General features: G+C 41.5%; 1 protein-coding gene across 1 annotated transcript; it reads left to right on the plus strand.

The window, feature by feature from the left end:
• Positions 1 to 701: 701 nt before the first annotated feature.
• On the plus strand, positions 702 to 20949 carry TRAFD1 (TRAF-type zinc finger domain containing 1). Its single transcript, XM_032471590.1, has 12 exons — positions 702 to 824; positions 3418 to 3476; positions 7960 to 8095; positions 8209 to 8262; positions 10133 to 10535; positions 11191 to 11397; positions 15767 to 15843; positions 17092 to 17322; positions 18369 to 18489; positions 19171 to 19510; positions 19753 to 19825; positions 20055 to 20949. Exons 2-12 carry the CDS (start codon positions 3430 to 3432, stop codon positions 20109 to 20111), a joined length of 1746 nt encoding a protein of 581 aa, XP_032327481.1. The 5' UTR covers positions 702 to 824; positions 3418 to 3429; the 3' UTR covers positions 20112 to 20949.
• Positions 20950 to 21201: the final 252 nt, after the last annotated feature.

The raw sequence follows: 21201 nt of genomic DNA on the forward strand, positions 1-21201 counted from the left end.
TTTAGAACTTTATGTATTTGGAATCACAGAGAATATACTGCCTATTTAAACTACTCTATCCGGTTACAAATAACGCTGTGTGACCCGCTTTTCCTGCTTAGCACTATGTGATGAATATCCTGCAATTATAATCTGCAATAAAATCATGACTTTAAATTGCTGTATTATAAATAGTATGTTCTCTGTTATATTTAACTATTCTATTTTTAAAAAATTATTATTCATGAGGGAAGAATTCAGAGAATCCATACAGGCAGCAAGTGGAGAAAGTGGAACTCAAACCTTTATCTCAGGCGCTCAGTCTTCCACTGCAAAAAGCCAAGTGCTCAAATATGGGCAGAGCCTTGCAGATGTCTTGCACGAGGCATAATGATAACAAGAATGACTAATAAGTATTAATGGCTCATGACAAAAGAACAAATGCCATTACCTTAATATATTAGGCATATTAGTACTGTTTGTGCAGTATTATTCATGCAAATATTATTAGCCTGTGGCAGGGACAGTTGTTGGACCCTGAACTAGGCTCATAGCTCAGGTCTCTGCCCTCCTTTCCATATGTGCAAGGGCTGGGACTTCTAGGGACACGCCCCGTAGCGCTCCGAGGGGCCAATCGGCTCGCAGAAGGCGGGACTCTGGGAGCGACAGCTGTGCTACCCAATGCGCAGACAGCCGGGGCCGACCCTGGCCAATGGGCAGGCTCCTCCGCGACGGTCGGAAGTGGTGAGGCGGCTTCGGGGGCCGTTGTTCAGTGCCCGGGCTGTCTGAGGAGGTTCTAGGTCTGTGGCTGGTTGGTCCGCTCGGCGTTTTTCTTCGCTTCCCGGGTGAGAGTTGCGACGGGCCGCGCCTGGGGAGCTTCCTGTGGCCTCCAGTTCGAGAGGAGGCCGGCATCCCGAGGGTGGGGTGTGTGGGTGAGGGGCTTCTGGGCCTTGGGTTCGTCGGCGTTTCTCGTAAGGAGAAAGATGCCTGCGCCGCGGCGTCTCCTCTGGCCAGTGGGGGAGGCCGTACTTTCTCTGGGAACCGGAGCCTCGACAGCCCCTGGCGGCACCGCCCCTTCCCGGCCTTGGCCCCAGGGGGACCGGGAGGCGGCCGTCCGGAGCGCCGCCGTGGGCGCCGCGCCCCGGGCGGAGCTGGGCCGGAGCCCCAAGCGGCCAGCGTGAGGGGGTCGCAGGTGGCCGGGTGCGGGCTCTACGCCGACGGACCCGGGTTGTGTCCCCGCCCTGAACAACTGTACGGCGACTGTCTCCCTGGACTTTCGCTTTCGCGGTCCCTGAAAAGGGGAGGATGACGTTCACCTTGTAGGTTGTGGTCTGGATTGAAAGATTGTCTATGTAAAGCGTTTGGCAGTCAATAGAGGCACAGTAAATGGTGGCTAGTATTTGCGAAGCTGATGCCCTCTCCCCTCCGCATCTCCGACCTCATCTACCTCGTTGGGGGAGGGGGCAGTTGGAAACCGCCTCGTACCGGGTCTGGACCGTACGGTGGTGTGCCCACCCCCTCGCGCACAGGGAAATTCCGGGAATCCTGGTCGATCTGTAAAAGAGGGCTTCCTTCTAAGGTTTGAAGGAAATTTACGCTACCAAAGCACTTCCTTGCATTCGCTCATTTACTCCTCACAGTGACCATTGTCACTTGTCTGTGTGGGGAAATCTGAGGCCCAGGGAGGGTAAATCACAGCACATCTGCTGAGTGGCCAAACCAGAATTTGACCCTCAGAGGGGCCAACTCCGAGCCCTGCGTGTCATCCCAATCCCCTTGCAGCTAGAAAACCGGGCACTTCACCTCATCCGAGGCTCTGGCCTCTGCTTAGTGGGCTGAAATAGGTCACGTCCAGGGTCAGTGGGTCAGCCCTGGGAAAAGTATGAGGCTTCCCGCTTTTGGCAACTTAATTTATTTTCATAGGTAGATGCTTTCTAACGCTAATTTACATCATAACAGAGTGGGTATCTTGAACAGTGTCACTCCCTAGTTTAAAACTCTTCTGTAGTTTACCACTGAGCTTGGAATATAATTGAGTAGTATTCTTTGTCTCCTACATGATAAGGTCCTGACTGATTCCCCTTTTTTCATTTTGCTTTTTCGGATCTATCTGTACTTTCTCTCATTGACTCTTAGGCCCACTGCCTTAACTGCATCGTTTATCTTATTTACTCTTTGCATGCCTGGCTCTTTGCAATTCGGGTCTTAGTTTGAATGTCATCTCCTCAGAAAGGTCTTCCCTCACACCTTTATCTAGAGTCCCTTTACTCCATCTCCAGTTGTCTACTTTTCCATCAAAATATTCATCTTAAGGTATATCTGGGTTTTTTTCTTGTTTTTCTCTATCACTAAATTGTTATGTTAAATCAGAGATCAGACACTGTATTTCTTTAATTTGTAAAGTATTTTTAGTACTAGGGTACAAGTGGCACACAGGGTTAACATGTTAACTTAATTAGTGTGTTAAATGACAGTACTTGTTTTGAAACGTGAGTTAGTTTGGAAATGTCAAAACCATTAGAGAGCCCCATTAGGGGTAAGCATTTTAGAACATTTTGCGTCACGGAAAAGGATAATCTAAAGTAAATATTGGTAATAAAGTTGCCAGGACTTTGCTTTCTGCCTTGACATCTTGTTTAGAAAGAAGGAAAAACTTTACACTGGAGAAACCTGGCACTATCTCAATGAAGTGCTCAGCAGCATCATCTGTATTAATAAGGCTGTTGATATAATGTGCTTTCTGATGTAATGCATTGAGATGAGCACCACATCACTGCTATGGTGTTTTTGCCAAAAATGTACTAATCATAAGAAAACATAAAATGAACCTAAATTGAAGGGCATTCTACAAAATAACTAGCCAGTATATTTAACAAGGGTTATGAAAGATGAAGAAAGACTGAAGAAATCCCTAGATCAAAGAAGATTAAGGAGAAATAACAACTAAATTCCATATGTGACTCTGGATTGCATCCTGAAACAGAAAAAGGGTATTAGTGGGATGAGTTGTGAAATTTGAATAAGATCTGTAGATTAGTTACTAGTATTGTATTGATTTCCTGCACTTGATAATTTTACTATGGTTATTTATGATGTATTGAGTGAGAAGTAGGTGGAAGTTCTTTTTCTTTTTTTTTTTTTTTTAGTTATAGTCAGTTTACAATGTTGTGTCAATTTCTGGTGTACAGCACCATTTTTCAGTCATACATGAATATACATATATGCAGTATGTGGGAGTTCTTTGTACTGTTTTTGCACGTCAAATTACTTTAAAATGAAAATCAAAAAATAATAAAAAGATAAAACCCAAGTGTATTGGATATTAAATAAAATGCACTGGTTTCGGTGACATTTTCTGTGCACTGTTTGTTTCTGTATTTTGCATGTCATCCTTAAAAGCAGAAATGAAATTGAAAGATCACACTTTATTGTTTTCAGGAACATCTAGAGATGGCTGAATTTCAAGGTGACCAGGACACTCGACTGTGTGACAACTGGTAAGAAATCTAAGAAATGTTTCTGGAATGAGGACAAACTAGCTTCTGTAAAGAGTTGATTTATTTACTGGCAGGTTAAAATTGGAGCTGTATAGTATGTGGTGCAAATATATGAGACTAAAGCTTTTTTTTTTTTTAACAATTTTGGATAAGATTGCTTGTTTTAAATTTGACAAGCTGGTTAGTTTAGTTTAGGTAGCATAGAGTAGTGACTAGAGTGACAGGATGAAGCTGGGAGTCAGGGCTCTTGTTCCTATCTGTAATTAGTTAATGACTTTTGGCAAGTCACTTGACTGCTTTGGAGCCTCACTTTTCTGACATAGAGGTAAGGGAATTTATTTTTTGTCTTTCTGAAAAGTATATTTTTTTAAAGGTACTAAAAATATAATGAAATATTTGGACTCGAGCAGTGTCTTTCAATGTGTGTTGCAAGGATTTCCCTGAATGGCTGCAGTGGCTGTCTTGAGGTTGATTGTGAGCAAGGCTTAGTGAGCTTGGCTTTATGTCTAGTAGTGAAAAAACAGTTCAACCAGAGCAGCTTAATTGTTTTTATAAAGAATTTTGCTGAGGGAATGTTCCATTGCTTAAAGAAAAAAAAAGTCAAAGTTTTCAGGAGTCTAGTTTAATCATTATCATTTCATGATTCCAAAATTGTTAGACTGGGTGTAGACTTGAATGTCAGGCTTTTTTATTTTGATGTTTTTGACACACGTGAGTGACAAGAAAGAGCAACTCTTTCTTACTGAAATGAAACTTAGCGCAGCTGATAATCAGCCAGTTCCTGGTCGGGATTTCTCAAGAGCTTGTGTTTTAGTAATATATGAGTTCCGTTACTGACAGCTAAAGAAAAAAGCAAGGCAGAGCTACCTGTGCTGTGTTTAACTTACCAAATTTGGTAGAAGGAAAGAGATGTTGATGAGAAAAGTTGTTCGACCTAGACTGGTGAAAGGTTGAGCCAGATAAAAATTTTTCTTTTTTTATTGCCTTTTTCTTCTCAGCTTCTTGACGGCATTAGGATATAATCAGAGCAGCTGCTGGGCACAATATTCTTTCCCTGCGTGGAATTAAGATTTCATTTCTGTGAAGGTGTCTTGCTGTACAGGGTATTTTTTCCTACTGTGCCACTATTACTTTTGCCATTTTAAAAACTTTTTAAACTTTGTTTGGGTTTTATATGTACTGTTTGAGATCCAAAGTATAATAACCAGTGATACAAAAAATCACAAGGAAACATTGTGATTTTATAAGAAAACAGACATATTGGCTTTGACATCAGTTAAGATATTCTTATTTTATCAGTCCACTCCAACTGAAGGAATCTCAAACCTAGGACAATATATAAATAACTATGCTAAGGGAGTTAAAAAAAAAAAAAGTGGGGAGTGTAAGTTAATGGAAAGCTAATGAAAACAAGGTTATTTGGAGCCCAAGCAATTTATTTAAAGAAAAAAAGCAGATTAGCATGGAAAGCTGATTAAGCCAGCACAAACCTCCTATCTAAGTAGCCCTGTTTAAATTCCAGGCTTTAAAATTTTGTCTTTAGAGCCATATTTCTGTTGTTCCCTAAGCCATATTTCTGTTGTTCTGTTGTTCTGTTGTTCAAAAAATACTAGCTGCAATTAGACCTACTGGACCAGTAAAAAGAATAGTTTATCGTGATTGAAGATGTTTTTTGCATGTTATCTCTTTTCTTACTGTATTGTCTGTTTGATGGGAGAGTTCGGTTCTAGGAAACAGGGTTTCAATGTTAAAAGATTTTGACTTTTTATCTTTGCATGTATTAAAGAATTAATCTCTGGCTCCTTGTGTTTGGGGATTTTTCTGGAAGCCTTGGCTTGCCTTTCAGTCATTTCTATCTAAAATGAGATTTCATCTGTAGCTTTGCTAGTCCTTCCTTGAGGCTTTTAGCGGTTTTATCTAGAATGGAATTGTGTTCTCATTTATCTCACTTAAACCATCTTGATATTATCTGTAGGTAGGAAGCAAATGTATTGGTATTTTGTCTGCTTTGTAATGTTTGGTGGGACTATCTTGGCAGTTAAATTTAAAAAGAAAACCATCAGGCAGCTGTTTCATGTAATTGTTGTAAATATTGTTTATCTTTTTCTTTCAGGGTATCTGAATAGGTGAAAATGTGTAGTAGTAAATACTGCTCTGTGGTCTTAACCTGACGGCTGCCTTTGATTCTTGCTTCTTTATGTTATTATTTTGTGGTCCTTAATATTTTCTGTTTTAATTCTAAAATTTTAGTGGCCTTATGTGTGCAGAATGCTCTATGTCAGGAGATTATTCTAAATAGATCTGTAAAATAAAAACTAGACATTCATTTTCTTGACTTTTGCTGTTAAGAAAATTACTGTCAAAATTATGAAAAAAGAATCTAGAATCTTAGCACCGTAATCAGTAATTACTGGCTTTAATTTTTCATGGCATCTGTGCACAGAGGATTTGCAATCAGCATACAGCTCTGCTTCTTGCATGTTGTTGGTGTACCATATTTAACTTAGCTGTTTCCTTGTTTACACATTTTTAATGGTTTTCAGTTTTTTACCATTTTATGGCACTCTAAATGAAAATCTTCATAATCCCAAGAGTGGGACTACTGGGTTAAAAAGCATATAATTTTATGGTCCTAGAAACATATTTTTAGGCTGTTTATAATCAGTGGTTTTACACTACCATAGGTGATGAATTAAAGTACTAGTTTTATAACATCTTTAGTAGTGGGATTTACTAATTTTAATATTTATTGATTTAATAGATTTAAATGGTAACTTTGATTTATAGCTCCTTCCACTGTATATTTTAATATTCTACAGTTTTGAGATAGTTAGGCTGAATTTAAAGCCAGTGGTTTCCTTAGAGAGCTGGAAATTTTGGAGAAAAGGGGGAAATTAAATGTGTCAAAACATTGGTAGTTTCCCTCTTTATCTGTTAGTTTCCTTCCCATCTTTTACATTTGTTATTCTGTGTCACCTTCCAGTTTTAGCATGAGAACTACCTTAATAGTTCTACCTTTGGATGAAAATGAATTTGTATTTTTTGGTGTCTTGGTCTTTCAGACTGGGAGTATGACTATAGCTGGAGGCATATCAGTCATCCTACTTTGAAATGTTTCTTAGACTATGTATGAAGATTATGTAAGAGCAGTAAGCTATCTACAACTTAGTGTGGGAGAAGATTTCTGTAGTATTTAGCTTCCGAGGCAAAATGGGTTATTAAAGATTTGTTGTGGGTGAGGGAGAATATAGCTCAAGTGGTAGAGCAAATGCTTAGCATTCACCAGGTCCTGGGTTCAATCCCCTGTACTTCCTCCAAAAATAAGTAAATAAATAAACCTAATTACCCCCCCCCAAAAAAAATCTGAAAAAAAATTTATTCTGTAACTAGCTATTTATCCTATTTAGTATTTTATTTTCTGAAAATTTATTCTAGGTGACATATTTATAGGCACATTCTTTTTTTTTTTTTTCAGCTTTTTTTTTTTTGAGTTTACAATGTCAGTTTACAATGTGTCAATTTCTAGTGCACAGCACAATTTTTCAGTCATGCATGAATATACACATATTCATTTTCATATTCTTTTTCATTGTGAGCTACTACAAGATCTTGAATCTATTTCCCTGTGCTATAGGCGCATTATTTTAATGCATTCTTTAGTTAGACTGTGGAATTGGAGTTTCCTAATGGGTATAACCAAATAAGTAAATAGAAGGCCTTTGAATATTATGTGCCTCTTGTTTGTGTATATATATACTCTTGTTAAATTTAAATGATCTTTTTCAGTCAGGATTGTCGTATCTTCCCCTTTCTTAACTTAGATATGGTCTTTAATTGGATACCTTAAACTCAAGGAGAATGGCAAAGAACGAATGAGGTGACAGGACTGGGGGAAGGGGTTCAGAATTTCATTTTTGTACATTTCTGCAGTGACATTTATACCAGCCCAGCCAGAGCTTGTTCCCAACTAGCATCCAGCCTGCTTTGAAAGACATGTGGGACATAAAGTAGGCAAGTTTGTCTTCTCCATTGACTGTCCCAAAGCTGGCATCTGCTCTTTTTGGTTTGACTTTTAGTGGAATAAAATCTAATGGGATTAAACCTACCTGAGACTGGTAGTGAAATTTTTTTTTTTTTAAGTACTCCTGGAGTGGATCATTGTGCTTTGGGGCATGGTTGGATGCCTAGCTCAGCTCTTCTTGGCATCTGACTTCCTGTTATTGGTTGTGGCTCTGACATCTAGAAAGTGAGTCTGAGCTTTTAGAGGTAGTGTATTAGCACTGATAACTCAGTGTTGCACAGAAGACTCAAAACCTTCAGGAGTTAATTCTTGAAAAGCAGGGGTAGTAACAGTAATAGTACATTAGATACTCACTAAAGAAAAGTAATGGAGACTAAAGGTTAGACAGGACAGATTTCCATGTGATACCTCTGGGTATAGATGCCAGTAATTCTTGCCTTTTTCTTTGATCTATTTCTGTAGCAAAAAAGAAATTCCTGTGTTTAACTTTATCATCCATGAGATCCACTGTCAAAGGAACATTGGTATGTGTCCTATCTGCAAGGAACCATTTCCCAAATCTGACATGGAGACTCACATGGCTACAGAACACTGTCAGGTGAACCACCAAGTATTCAAACGTTCATAAATGGATTATACTTGCTATTGTGTAATAGCAAGTGAGCATATTGTCACAAAGCCAATTTATTGATTCTTACTTCTTAACCCTAGGTGACCTGCAAATGTAACAAGAAGTTGGAGAAGAGGCAGTTAAAGAAGCATGAGGTAGGTTTCCCTGCATTGTGAAGGGAGTGAGTTACCATGGGGCTAGTCCTACCAAGGTTACAGAGCCACATGCAGAGCAGAAAGCCAGTCTTGTTGAGTTTGTTCTCCACCAGCTCCATGCACACTGCCACTCAAAGCCTATTTGAAGCTTTAACTATTTGCTGCTAGATTTGGCTGAATGGCTGTTGTGCTTTGTGCTCAAGCCTCAGAGCCTTTCTCTTTGGAACTGAGTCATTTCTGCTGGGGTCTGGCTGTTGGCAGGCTCACTGAGCACTAAACCAAGCCTGGGGTTGGATAGTGTGATATGACCTCTTTAGCACAAAGCCTGCCTTACTTACATCTTGTAATTTCATTTTGACTTCTCCATCACTTAGATAACATGTTGTTTACACCTAGAGATTCTCAGAGAACATTTGATGAGAGAAAACATAGTATCATGTGGCCCCTAGTTGAAATAAAACTGGCCATAGTTGAATGAGTTTATATATTGAATGAGCATATTCACCAGTTAAAAAATCCCAGGAAGTGTTTAGTTGGTGGTCACACAGGAGTGTGAATACATATATAAAAATTCATCAAGGTATGCACTTAAGATACGTGCATTTCATTTTTTGTGACTTAAAATTATAAATGAATTACTAGTTTAAAAGGTGACTCATATATTCAATGTAAAAAATTTGGAAAATATAAAAAGAAAATAAGAATAACTCATGACCCCACAGCTCAGAGATAAACGTCTCATAAATAATTTAGCACATTTCATTAATTTTTTTAAGCATTTGACCTTTGTTTTACTAGGCCAAACCAGCAAGAGGGGTTATGATTGAGGTTATGTTAATAATAATGAAGAGGAGTATAGCTCAGTGGTAGAGTGCATACCTAGCATGCATGAGATCCTGGGTTCATTCCCCAGTACCTCCATTAAAAAAAATAAACAAACCTAATCCCCACCCCCCCACAAAAAACCCTTCAAAACTAAAACAAACAAGCAAAAAACAATAATAATGAGTATTTCTGTGACTTTTAACATCTACTTGGTGCATAAAACAACCTCCAATCAACTGCCCTCCTCTTCTAGTTTCTCTCCCAGCTATTTCTGGGAGTCACATGGTGATACACCAATCATCATAAAAGTACAAGTACAAAGTATTTCCTAAAAACAAAAACAACAACAACAAAAAGAACAAAGTATTTCTTAACATTCTTGCAAGTCAGGCTTTGACAGTTGTAGATATTGAAGTTCTTAGCTTAAGTTCCCAAGTTTTGGAATGACCATATCATAGTAACATTCCTTTTAATCTTTTAAATTATTTAGTGCTTTAATGACCATTTCAAATTAAATGTGAAAGTATTGTCCATCATCTGCTGAGTACATTCACATTCTTGGGTCATCTTCATTGGTGATTCTTGGTTTATTTCGTTAATTTAAAGCCAGTCCTATGTGTGGATGTGCAGATTAGAAAAATCAATGTCTTTCTAAAGAGCAGTCCTTTTTCTTCATTGCCAGGTACTTAAGACAAATTGGAGTAGTAAGGGGAAATTGGTCTGAGGGGAGCTTTGACAAGCTTATATGAATTGGTGTGCTTTTTGTTCCTGTACTTCTCAGGCTGATTGTGGGTTACTTTGTAATGTGTGCACAAAGTGATGAGAGGGTGACTGAATAAATTCCTTATAAGAGTTTCCCTTTTGTAGAACCTGGTGGCAGGACAAAGAGGGAAGCTGTAACTCTTAAATACATAGAAAATCATGTCAGGCAGAGCAGGGTTGGAAGCGAGTATTGTTGTGAATACTTTTTGCTTTCCTTGCCCTGTACTAAAACATGGCCTGTCTTAGATTTGCATGTTAACTGCCTCATTATTCTGTGTTGCAGGAGATTGAGTGTCCTCTACGGCTTGCCGTTTGCCAGCACTGTGATTTGGAACTTTCTGTTCTCAAACTGAAGGACCATGAAGATTACTGTGGTGCCCGGACGGAGTTGTGTGGCAATTGTGGGCGCAATGTCCTGGTGAAAGATTTGAAGACTCACCCTGACGTTTGTGGGAGAGATGGACAGGAGAAGAGAGACGAGGTTGCCATGCCACCTAATGCATATGATGAATCTTGGGGTCAAGATGGGATCTGGATTGCATCCCAACTCAGACAAATTGAAGCTCTGGACCCACCCATAAGGCTACCTCGAAGGCCCCTGAGAGCCTTTGAATCTGACCTTTTCCATACCAGGACCACCAACCAAAGGAGCGTGACAGCCCGGTTTCCAATTCAGAATAATCTACGTGAGTTGCGTTTGGGATTAGAAAACTGGAATGACATCAGGATCTCAGGGCAAATGGGAACAGGGCTTTGGAGCCAAATAAATCTTAATTATAGAAACCTGACTGTAGCTAGGTAGCATGAGGAAGAACACTTAACTTTCCTATAGGTGAGAATAACAGAACCTCTTTGCTATTGGATTACTCTTGGATGGCAGGGTTGATGGATGATGATGCTGTTAATAGCTAACATTTATTGAGCATGCCCTGCGTGCTTCAGGCATTTGCAAAGTGCTTTGCAGGTATTAACTCATTTAGTGCTCGCAGCCGGTTTATGAGCATAGTTAAGTAGTAGAGCTGGAATTTGGATTCAGGCAATCTGACCCCATGCTTTAAAGCCATTCTGCTATAATGTAGAAAATACATGTAAAATGTTTAGCATAGTATCTGCCTCAGTTATAGCTCATTAATATTGCTTATTAATAAAATAATTAGAATAATAATGGAGCCTTTTACCATGGCACTTAATATATGGAGTCCTGTAAGAACTGAAGGGCTGGACCTCTTTTCCTGCACAGATTCCTATAAACCTTGAATATTTGCTAGGCATGGACTTGAGTTGACGGATGGCAGTACCTCTAATGTATCTTGAATATTGGTTGGTTTTTTTTTTCCGCAGTGGAAGAACAAGAAAGGCAGGAAAGGAATAGAAGCCGACGGACCCCCAAAGAGGGTGGTGAAGACAGTGCGAACTTGGACTTCATGTTGGCCCTAAGTCTGCAGAATGAAGGCCAGGCCCCCAGCATGGCAGAGCAGGACTTCTGGAGGGTCATATGTGAGGCAGACCAGTCCCGTGAAGGTCCCAATGCTCTGGATGACATAAGGGGTAGGTTTGTTTATTCTGCACTAGCCTCTTTCTGTACAGTTTTTTAAAGACTTAACACTAAACAATTCGTTTAAAATGGAAAGTTTTTATGAAAATGAATTTTTTTTATTTTGTTTATTAGCTTTCCCCAACTCTTCATTTTTAAAAATTGTCAGAATAGTACAGCCAGTATCTGTATACCCCTCATTTGTATTCACCAACTTTAATTTTTTTATTTTACTATTCTTTGTATTTTTTCCCCTGTGAACCAGTTGAGAATACTTTGCAGACATAATATTTTATCCCTAAATCCTTCCTGCATCTTAAGATGAATTTCTTAAGAACAAGGGCACTCTCAAATATCACTGTCAGGAAGGTTCCCTCCTTGTACATAGTGTCCTTTTTAGTTTTGTTTTGAAAATCCAGGATTGTGCATTACATTTAGTTCTTTCTAGGTTCTTTTAGTTGAGCCCCCTCCCCCCACCTCCCTTTTCTCCTTTAGGGCATTGGCATTTTTGAAGAGTCCAGGCCAGTTGTTCTGTAGAATATTTCTTTCTCAATTAAGATCTGTCTGATTATTTTCCCATGTTTAAATTCAGCTTACAGTTTTGGCAGGAATGCTATTTGGCCATGCTGTGTTTTCCTCAAGATGCCAGTTTGTCCAGTTATTCATTTAAGTGGGGTCTGCCAGGTATCTCCATTATACAGGTAGCCTTCTTACATCATAATAGGTATATGCAGGATGTTATTTTTAGATTGTTGGGGAACAGGGTATCTACACAGTCTTATGTAGCAGTTTTAGTATTCACTGATGTTTCTTGGTTGAATCAAGTATTACTATGGCAATTTTAAAATGGTAATTTTTCTGTTCCTATCCTTCGTTCTATGTTTATTGTCATTCTTCTGTAGAGAACTTTGCTTCCCTCCGCACCCCCACTTAAAAACAATTCTTTTTTATTAGTATTACTGGACTCATGAATTAAAAGTAAGCTTTGAAGTGGGGGAGGGTATGTAGCTCAATGGTAGAGTGCAGGCTTAGCATGCAGGTGGTCCTGGGTTCAATCCCCAGTACCTCTGTTAAAAAAATAATAAATAAATAAACCTGATCCCCCCTCCAAAAGAAAAATCCCCTATGATTGATTGATTGATTGATTTGGAGGGGTGGAGGTAATTAGGTTTTGGTTTTTTAAAAAAATGGTTTTTTTTTTTAACAGAGTTACTGGAGATTGAACCCAGGACCTTGTGCATGCTAGGCACACACTCTGCCACTGAGCTATAGCCTGCTCCCTAAGACCCCCTAAGTTTAAAACATTAAAATTGGATTATGAGCAGTGAACCGCCCATTGGGTCTTTTGTTTAGAAAATAATATGTTTGAGAAATGCATATCATATTTAAAACCCTCACGCTGTAAGATTTTAGGGACTTGAAAGTGAATTAGCTCTCAGCTGTGGTTTTTCTTCATGTCACTGTAAGGATAGTGATTCCAAGAACAGTAGGATTAACTCTTAACATTTTGTTGGTTTTGATAAAATAGGAATTGGTCCTGGCTCCAAGCATTGAAGTTGGGTCTTTCTATAGCCTGGTTAAAGGAGATAAATGGTAGTGTTAACAGAAATTTGGATAGGCAATGACATTTTTCCTTTTTAAAATTTTTGTATATTCTTAATTACAATAAATTACATTACTTTGAAGAATAGTAAATACATGTGCAGTATTTTTTTTTTTACGGTCTACTCTAGACAGTGGCTGGTTAACATGTAGATTCAAAGACTGTGGAAGATGAGTCTCTGATGTCTTAGAAGGTTATGTCCCCACAGGCTGAAAAACTACTATTTAGGCTGTATTTTCTCCCTTAAAAATAATGCTTTGTATTGGGGGGGGTGTAAAAATAGATAATTTGCATATGTAATAAAAATAGAAAATAGTAAAAGGTGTGTAAAAGGGAACATGTCTTTTTCACCCACTGGTGAGTTTCCCAGTTCTCCCCAGAGGTCTCAGATAGCTTTATATTCTTTGTGTATAAAATATGTGAATGTATAATACAGTGGGATTGTTTGAGAGCTGATTTTATTAGGGAGACATCCTGAATTTGGGGGAGCAGAACAAGGCTTCTCAGTGTTTAGCTTTGTAGTCTTTTCCATGTCTAAGTGTGGCAGCCCTTTATGGAATGTTGATATTCAGGTCTTCCTTTTGTTACCTTTGACCTGTTCTGTTTTAATAGCTGCTGCTTCTTTCCCTTAGGAAAATGTCCTAGTCCCACATAAAGTGTTTTCCAAACTCTGAGCAGTGTCTTTTCATCGTGAGTCTTCTTATCAGCGGTTCAGACTTGACTTCTATCAGAGCATTTAGATTAGTGAAGAAAGTAAAATCACAGTAGCATAGTTGTGGCAAGTGAAGAGTCTGCATTTAGTGTAGTTTTATTTTTTCCTTTCTTGGCCATTTCTTAGATTACTTTATTGACTTTTCTTTGTTTGCATGTTTCATTCCATCTTTCTGCTAGCTTCTAATTTATTCTCTTGTCTCTGTTCCTGTAGTGGTTGCCCTGGAAATTTTAGCATGTTAATATTTAACTTAGCAAAGACTAAATTTAATCAACGTATCACACTTCTCTTAATTAATACAGTACCCTTAGAATTTATAAATGATATAGACATTTCTTGTTTTATATACTCATTCCATTAATCATTTTATTTATTATATATTTACCATTTTCTTTGCTCATCCATGGTTCCTTGTTTCTCCAAACTTCCTTTTAGGATATATTTCCTGAGGTGAATTCTTTATAAATTCTATGGATTGTAAATTCTCTCTTTTGGTTTGTCTGAAAGCATCTTTATTTTGTCTTCATATTGATAGTTTCTCTGGTCATACAGTTCTAGATTACCAATTATTTTGTCTTAGTTCTTTGAAGATAACTATTTTATTTATTCTGTTGTTGGTTATAGAGAAGTCATCTGTTAGTTTGTTATTTCTCTGTAGGTGGCTCTCTCTTATTCTGTCTGGCAGATTTTAAGATCTTTTTGTCTTTGGGATTCTGCAGTTTCCTGATGATTTCACTTGCTTTAAAGTTTTTGGGATTTAATGGCCTTCCTGATTCTAAATTTACTATTTTTCATCTATTTTTTTTGCGTGTCTTCCATGCTCCGTAGTCTCTCCTTAAATTCCGTGTAGGTTTGTTAGACTTCTTTCTGTCCTCGGTTTCTTTACCTGCATTTTCCATTTCCTTGCCCTTTCTGCTGCATTCTGGGTAATTTCTTATCTGTCTTCTTAGTCTGTCGTTTAGTATGTCTATTGAGACTTTCGCTCTAATGATTGTATATATATATTTTTCATTTGTTCTGTTTGATTCTTTTTTCTTCAGTGTGCTTCATCATTTTAAAAATAATCTCTTTTACCTCTGTGGTCGTGGTCTAATTCTCCTATCATATCTTTAAACATGTTAAATATACTTATTTTTCTATTGTGTCTGAAAATACATCTAAAGTCTGGTTTTTCCAATTTGTTATTTCTGCTGACTCACTCATGGTGGCTTGCTGCCTGCCTGTATGTGTATGTGTGTGTGTTAACGTTAAGTTTTCGGGTGTGTTCCTCTGAGGGTATTTATTTATATATGCCTCCAGCAGACACCTGGGATTACTACTGACTGGGATAGATATTTTAAATTGAGCTTCTTAAAACTGTGCAATGTGAATGTATGTAAAAACATAAATGTAGATTCTCCACTCAAACCCATGTAAAGGCCAAACTCTGGTTACTATTCCTTATTGGAGATTTTTCTTTCTTCTCTGTAGAGCTAGAACCTAGGCAGGCAAGCTTCCTTGCCTCTTCTCACTGTTCACCCTCTACTTGTTCAAAGTCTCACTGAGGCTCTTGTGTTTTGGGAATCCTAGGTTTAAAATTGCTCTTATTTACTCATTTAAATTACTTTTATTTAACACCTTTTTTTTTGTACTTTGTGCTGGGAGGGTTTTTCTGTTCAGGATATTTGTCTGCCAATGTGATATATGAGCCTCAGTGCCTTCGTCTGTAAAATGAGGGTCATCTGGATCTATTTTGTAAGTTTTTCCTGAGGATTGAAATAATGCGCAAAAGGCTCTTAGTGCCTAGGGTAATGACACACGTACATTTCTTCCTTTATAGTGGGTAAACTACTACTTTACTGCTCCTCAGAAATGGTGAAAAGTAATTCTCTTTCTGTAGTGGAAGTTTTTTGCTTAGGGTTTGTCTCTTAGATGGTTTCACTTTGAGGATCTACAGCCCCACAAATTGCTATGTCTAAGAAATTGCAAAGGAAGTCAAACTTTCCTATCAAACCTCCCAAGGTAGGTAAAAAATTGAATCAAGTTGTTTTTGTTCATTTTGAGTCTGACTGTGTGGCCTGATACCTAGGTGCGGCTGATGAGACCATGTTGCCTTGTGAATTTTGTGAGGAGCTCTACCCAGAGGACCTGCTGATTGACCATCAGGTGTGTTGTGAGTTACTGAGGGCTTTAAGCTTTAAGAATGGACACGTACAGGCCATAATTGGTGTTGTAGGCCCCGTGAAGTTGAGCAAACTTTTAATACAGCTACTATGATGGGGTAGCAACTGTGTTTTTAACTCTGGTGTTTGTGACTGACATGTGGGTATGAGAACTCAGCTTGTTCCCTCTTGGGCAAAGCACTGTTCATGCCACCAGGCCCAGTTGCTCCCTCCGTACTGTGGTGATAGTGTACATCTCTGCTGACCATTTTGTAACCTGGTCTCCTCTCAGGCCGCGTTGTGATTTACTAGAGCCGTCCTGAAGTCTTTGCAGTTTTCTGGAAGGGTCAGGGGTCTCTTGCACTTTACTTTTTCTGCCTGGAGATGCATGGCCTTCTGCCCCTGCCTCTGTGACACACCCAGCAGCACACAGCCCTTACTTACAGACGTGGTTCAGATATGACTCTCAGGAGACCATCCTGTGGAACACTCTGAAGGCTAGGCCAGGGGTGTCCCACCTGTGTGCTCCCCAGAAGCCCACATCGCTCTTAGCCTGTCCCCTTCACCCTGTGATGTGGTCTGCTGATCCCCTGTTGGTCTGCACCTCTAGACTGAGTTCCTTGAGGGTAGGTTCTGGGTTTTCTTAGTTTCTGAATCTCTCGATACCTGGTAAGTGAAAGCTGTCAGGTATTTTTGAATGACTGAAAGTTCTTGAGCTATTTAGGAACGATCAGGGAATAGCCTTTGTGTTGGAAGATTACCTGGTGGAAGGAGACATTTTTCCCCTCAACACTCTTACTGTCTGACTTGGTTTGGTCTAGTCTGGCACTTCTGTAATATTAAGTGGTCCCTGTGCTCTGGGTGGAAATGCACCCCCCACAAGTGGAACAAATACATCTGGTATTTGCTTTGGGAGCAGGATCAGAAAATACATGAATAGGGATAACAAAGAATGCTTGGGCCTCTCTTACTGTATGGCCGTGGGAAGAATTTGAATCTTTTCGAGTTAATTTGAAAAGAATAATCACATACATATGATAAAAAAATTAAAACAGAACAGAAACACTTAAAATAAAAAAGCAAAGTGAGTGTTCCATCTGCGTTCCCTTGACCCTTTTTGGTTTCCCTTTAGGATCCCCAATATTAAGCATTATTAAAATTGTGTGACTTCTAGAAAATATTTTCAGAATGTAGTTTTTTCCTTAACCGCTGCTGTTTTTTTTTTTTTTTAAACCTGTGTTTTTTGAGACAGACAAGCTGTAACCCTCCATGTGCCTTACCTCCGCTCAGTGTGGGCAGAACTTCCCCCAAAGGGGTGGAGGACCCTGAGGTCATCTTCCAGAAGTTAATGCAGCAGGCTGCGAGTAACCAGTTTGACTCTTTGATGGGGCTGAGCAGCTCACCTCCTGTGGAGGACAGCGTCATCATCCCGTGTGAATTCTGCGGGGTGCAGCTGGAAGAGGAGGTGCTGTTCCACCACCAGGTAAGAACCTTCGGAGGCCCCGTCCCCTTCACCCGTGCTGCTGATCCTCTGTGAGCGAGCTGCAGGCTTTCAGAGCTGAGAATGCTGCTTTGGCCTTTAAGTTGCATGTGTACCTGATCCTTCTACTGGCCACGCCTTGTTTTGTGAGCTGCATGAGGTATACAGTTCCAGGCCTTCTGGCAATGGAAATCATCATATCACTAGGTGAGGTCCAGGGAACCAGGACTCCATTTAAGCAGGCGTGGAGGGCTTCCCAGAGGGGTTAGAGGAGAGCTTCCCTGAGGTCACTGATGTGTTCTACCTCTGACCAGGTGGCTTCTTCCTGTTGGGGTGGCATTTGTGTCTTGCATTCCAGGAGACCGGGATCTAGTTCTAGCTTTGCCCTTATGTTTGACCTTGGATAGGCCCTGTTCCCTCACTGGGACGTCTGTAAATGAAGGAGTTAGATTAGATAATCTGAAGCCCCTTTTCAGCTTTTGCAGTGTAGGGTTCCAGGGTCTTAGTGGAAAATACTTTTTCTGGCCCATCTTGCTTGTTAGTGGGAGCTAACACTGAAGGTACTTCAGGGGCGCTCCTGTGGCTGACGCTATAAAGCTGTTGCTGGAACACCACACATTTCACGTCTGTGATAAAGACTTCTGTTTTTGGATCAGGCAGTAGATAAGTAACTGCTTGCTGTCTCCTAGGGGGACTACAAAATAAGCAACAGTGCAGATTTCTCTGTGGTCAAAATGTAGACCTGCTTTTCCAGGCTCCCAAGACCAACCCTTCCCTCATCCGTACACAAATCAGAGACAGCTTCTGTCAGTGCACTGAGCGCTGGCAGGAATGACTGGTCTGTTCCAGATGCGTTTGTCTGTTAGTCCCAGTCCCTTCCTCTCAGTGATTGTCAGAGTTATCCTGCCCCATCGTCTGCCCCTTCGCCCCCCCAGATAAGGTGTGTGCACCCACCTGCTTTTCTTTCCTTTCATCCTGCTGCTCCCTCTCTTCTAGGAATGACTCAGCGCAGAGGTACTAATTCTCTAATTTGTTGTTGTTGCTGTCAGGACCAGTGTGACCAGCGCCCAGCCACAACAAACAGCCATGTGTCAGAGGGGATTCCTAGACCAGATTTCCAGCCTCGGGAGACCTCACCAGAGCTGCCCAAGAGGCGTGTCAGACACCAGGGTATTCCGCAGACTGGCTGCTGCCTCGGGCCTGCTTCCCTCTTCTCTTCTGCTCTTCTGACATGGGGGTTGCCTGTATCCTGAGTTACCAAGTACAGTATGATCTCACTGGGGACTCCCTTGTGGCTAGTTGTGGCCCCGTGTTAGACTGAGCTGTTTCGAGTGGAGGTTTGTAGGGTAATGGCTTTGGGGACTGCCATGAGACGTGCTTCGGAGTGAGTGCTCATTCAGCTGCCGGTCTCCTGTCGGTGCCCTTAGTGGGTAATTTGGAGATCATTTTCAGACCTTAACTGTGGCTGCCCTGGGTGCCTGCTTCTAGTTGAAATATGCTCAACTAGAGTAGGGCACTCAAATTTATTATCCGTGTTGTTATTATTTAATAGTCTCGTGACTAAGCAAGTAATCTGTTTTTGAAACTCAATTGCTACAAAGCCGATTAGAAATTATTTTTCAAGGTTTGCTTGCACACTGTTGTTGACTAGTCAGGAGGCTGTGCTTGAGGACTTAGGTGCTATACTGTGTGGATTAATGTTCCCAAGCCTGTCCTGGAGACGTGGGTTTCAGCATCCTCTAGGGGTAGGGCAGTCGTCTTTTACCCAGGATCCTTTGTTCCTGTCCCGAATCCAGCTTTAGTAGCAAGAGCAGCCTTTTCCCTGAAGCTGGTGCTCTTTTCTCTTCTCAGGAGACCTGTCCTCTGGTTACATGGATGATCTCAAGCAGAAAACGGCTAAAGGGCCCACCTACCCTCTTCCCCCCAGCAGACCCACTAACAATATGACAGCTACTTCGAACCGCCTGTCAACATCCACGTCAGGCACCAGGGCCGTGTGCCAGCCCAGCCCTCCTCGCGCACCAAAGCTCAACAACTCAGACAGCCAGGGCATGCGGGGCTGCAGTCGGAGCAGCCGGAACGGGGCCTTGGCCCCTGGGCACGTTCCAGCCATTCACCCTGTTCGGAGTCTCTACCCAGAAAACCTTGTGCACTCTTTCCCTCGTGGGCCTTCAGGGAGATACGGAGCAAGGTGAGAACCAGAGGCCTGGGAGTGGAGCTTGGAGGTAGCTCAGGAGAACGTGGGGGTGTGGACTTTGATTGTACTGTGGCCTGATTCCAAATGCTCTTTTGCTTTGTGTGGTTTTTTTTGTTCATTAGTTTCACCTGCTCCTGCAGAGCTGCTTTGTTCTGGTTCCAGCTCTTTCTGTTCCAAGTTTTCTGACCTTTGCTCAGGGGCATCTCAGGAACTAGTTTCCAATCCTTCTCTTTCAGTGGTAGGAGTGAAGGTGGCAGGAATCCCCGGGGCACCCCCACAACCACCAATTTCCGCAACAGGACCGCAAAGGTGAGCGGGCTCCAGCCTGCGGTGCTCAGCGAGGACTCAGACGTGGGTGGGCTGCTGTGGGTCTTGAGGTCCGAGAGGCAGCTGGGTGTAGGCCGATTGTGGCTGAAGGATTGTTCTCTGGGCCTTTCACAAGGAGGCTTCCATAAAAGCTTGGTGTTTCTGGGGCTCTTCAGGAGTGCTGCTTTCTCCCTTTCTCTGTAAACTTCACTTGTGTTCTATTGTTCAACAGGCAAAAGCCCCCAAGCAGCAGGGAGCTGGAGACGCGGAGGAGGGGGAGGAAGAGTAGCGGCGTCTGCAGACAGCCTGCGTGTTGGTTCTGCCTCCTCTACACAACTCGCTGCGCTGCAGCCCCGCTCCTCGAGCTCTGCAGGAAGGGGCGATCTTACAGATTTTAACTTTTTCTAGGTTATGGCCATTTTGTGTCTTTTGAGATTGTGCTGTGGGAGTTTGGGGGTTTGAGGGAGGAGGGTTAGCAGGGAGGCTGTTGAGAATGTTTCAGCTTTAGCTGCTGCCTTTTGGCAGCACAGAAATGTAAGTTACCACCTCTCAGCCCACCAGGGCTCCATCTTCTGACATACTGTCACCGCTGCTTCTTGGTGCTGTGTGGTCCTGGTGTAAGGAAGAGAGGGTTCTGGGAACCTGGTACCCACCAGTGAGGTGATGCTCCTCCCTGCGGGGGCCTAAATTTGGGAACGTTTGGGTAACCTCTCCTGTGTACTGCCCATCCCCACTCTAGAATTTGGGCCCCTGGTATGTGTGGAGGAGCTTTGGTAAAGCGTTCAGGCCAGTTGCAATACGTGTTAGGAGCAAGGCTTTCGGAGATGAGCTGAGGTATAGGTGAGTGGATTAGGTGTTTTGTTTTAATCTGCTTCTCTGGCATTTGGCATCACTGCCGTTTGTTCTGATGGGGAGCACGCTTCTTCGTCTTCACTGCCTTCTGTTGGAGGAGGCCGGGGGCTCCCTTTCCCCCTCAGGGCTGTGCCAGGCTCTGTCCTAATCTGAACTGAGGCCCAAGCTCTTGGCTTGCTCTGAAGACCAAGTGTCAGAGCCCCCTCCCCCTCTTTTAATTTTACTATTATTATTAACATCCTTGTAATAGAAATAAAGTTTGTACTTGGAGTTCAGCCGAGTCTTGTGGTTCCTTCTCCTACATGCTCTGCGGAGTCCTCGGAGACCTCAGGGAGGCCGGAGTGGGCTGGAGGCAGCTGTGAGGAGCGGGGAATGGTAAGCGGGGCCGGGCTGTCTCTGCGCTTCCTGGAGCCCAAGCAGCAGATGCAGTGTGAGCTCCCTCTGAGTGCGCCGGGCGTTTACGGTATGGTTTTCTTTTCCTGGACTTTGAGAGAACTGACAGGTGACTGCAGCTCTGAGGATGATTT

Source organism: Camelus ferus, chromosome 32 (genome assembly GCF_009834535.1).
Source record: "Camelus ferus isolate YT-003-E chromosome 32, BCGSAC_Cfer_1.0, whole genome shotgun sequence".
Lineage (NCBI taxonomy): Eukaryota > Metazoa > Chordata > Mammalia > Artiodactyla > Camelidae > Camelus > Camelus ferus.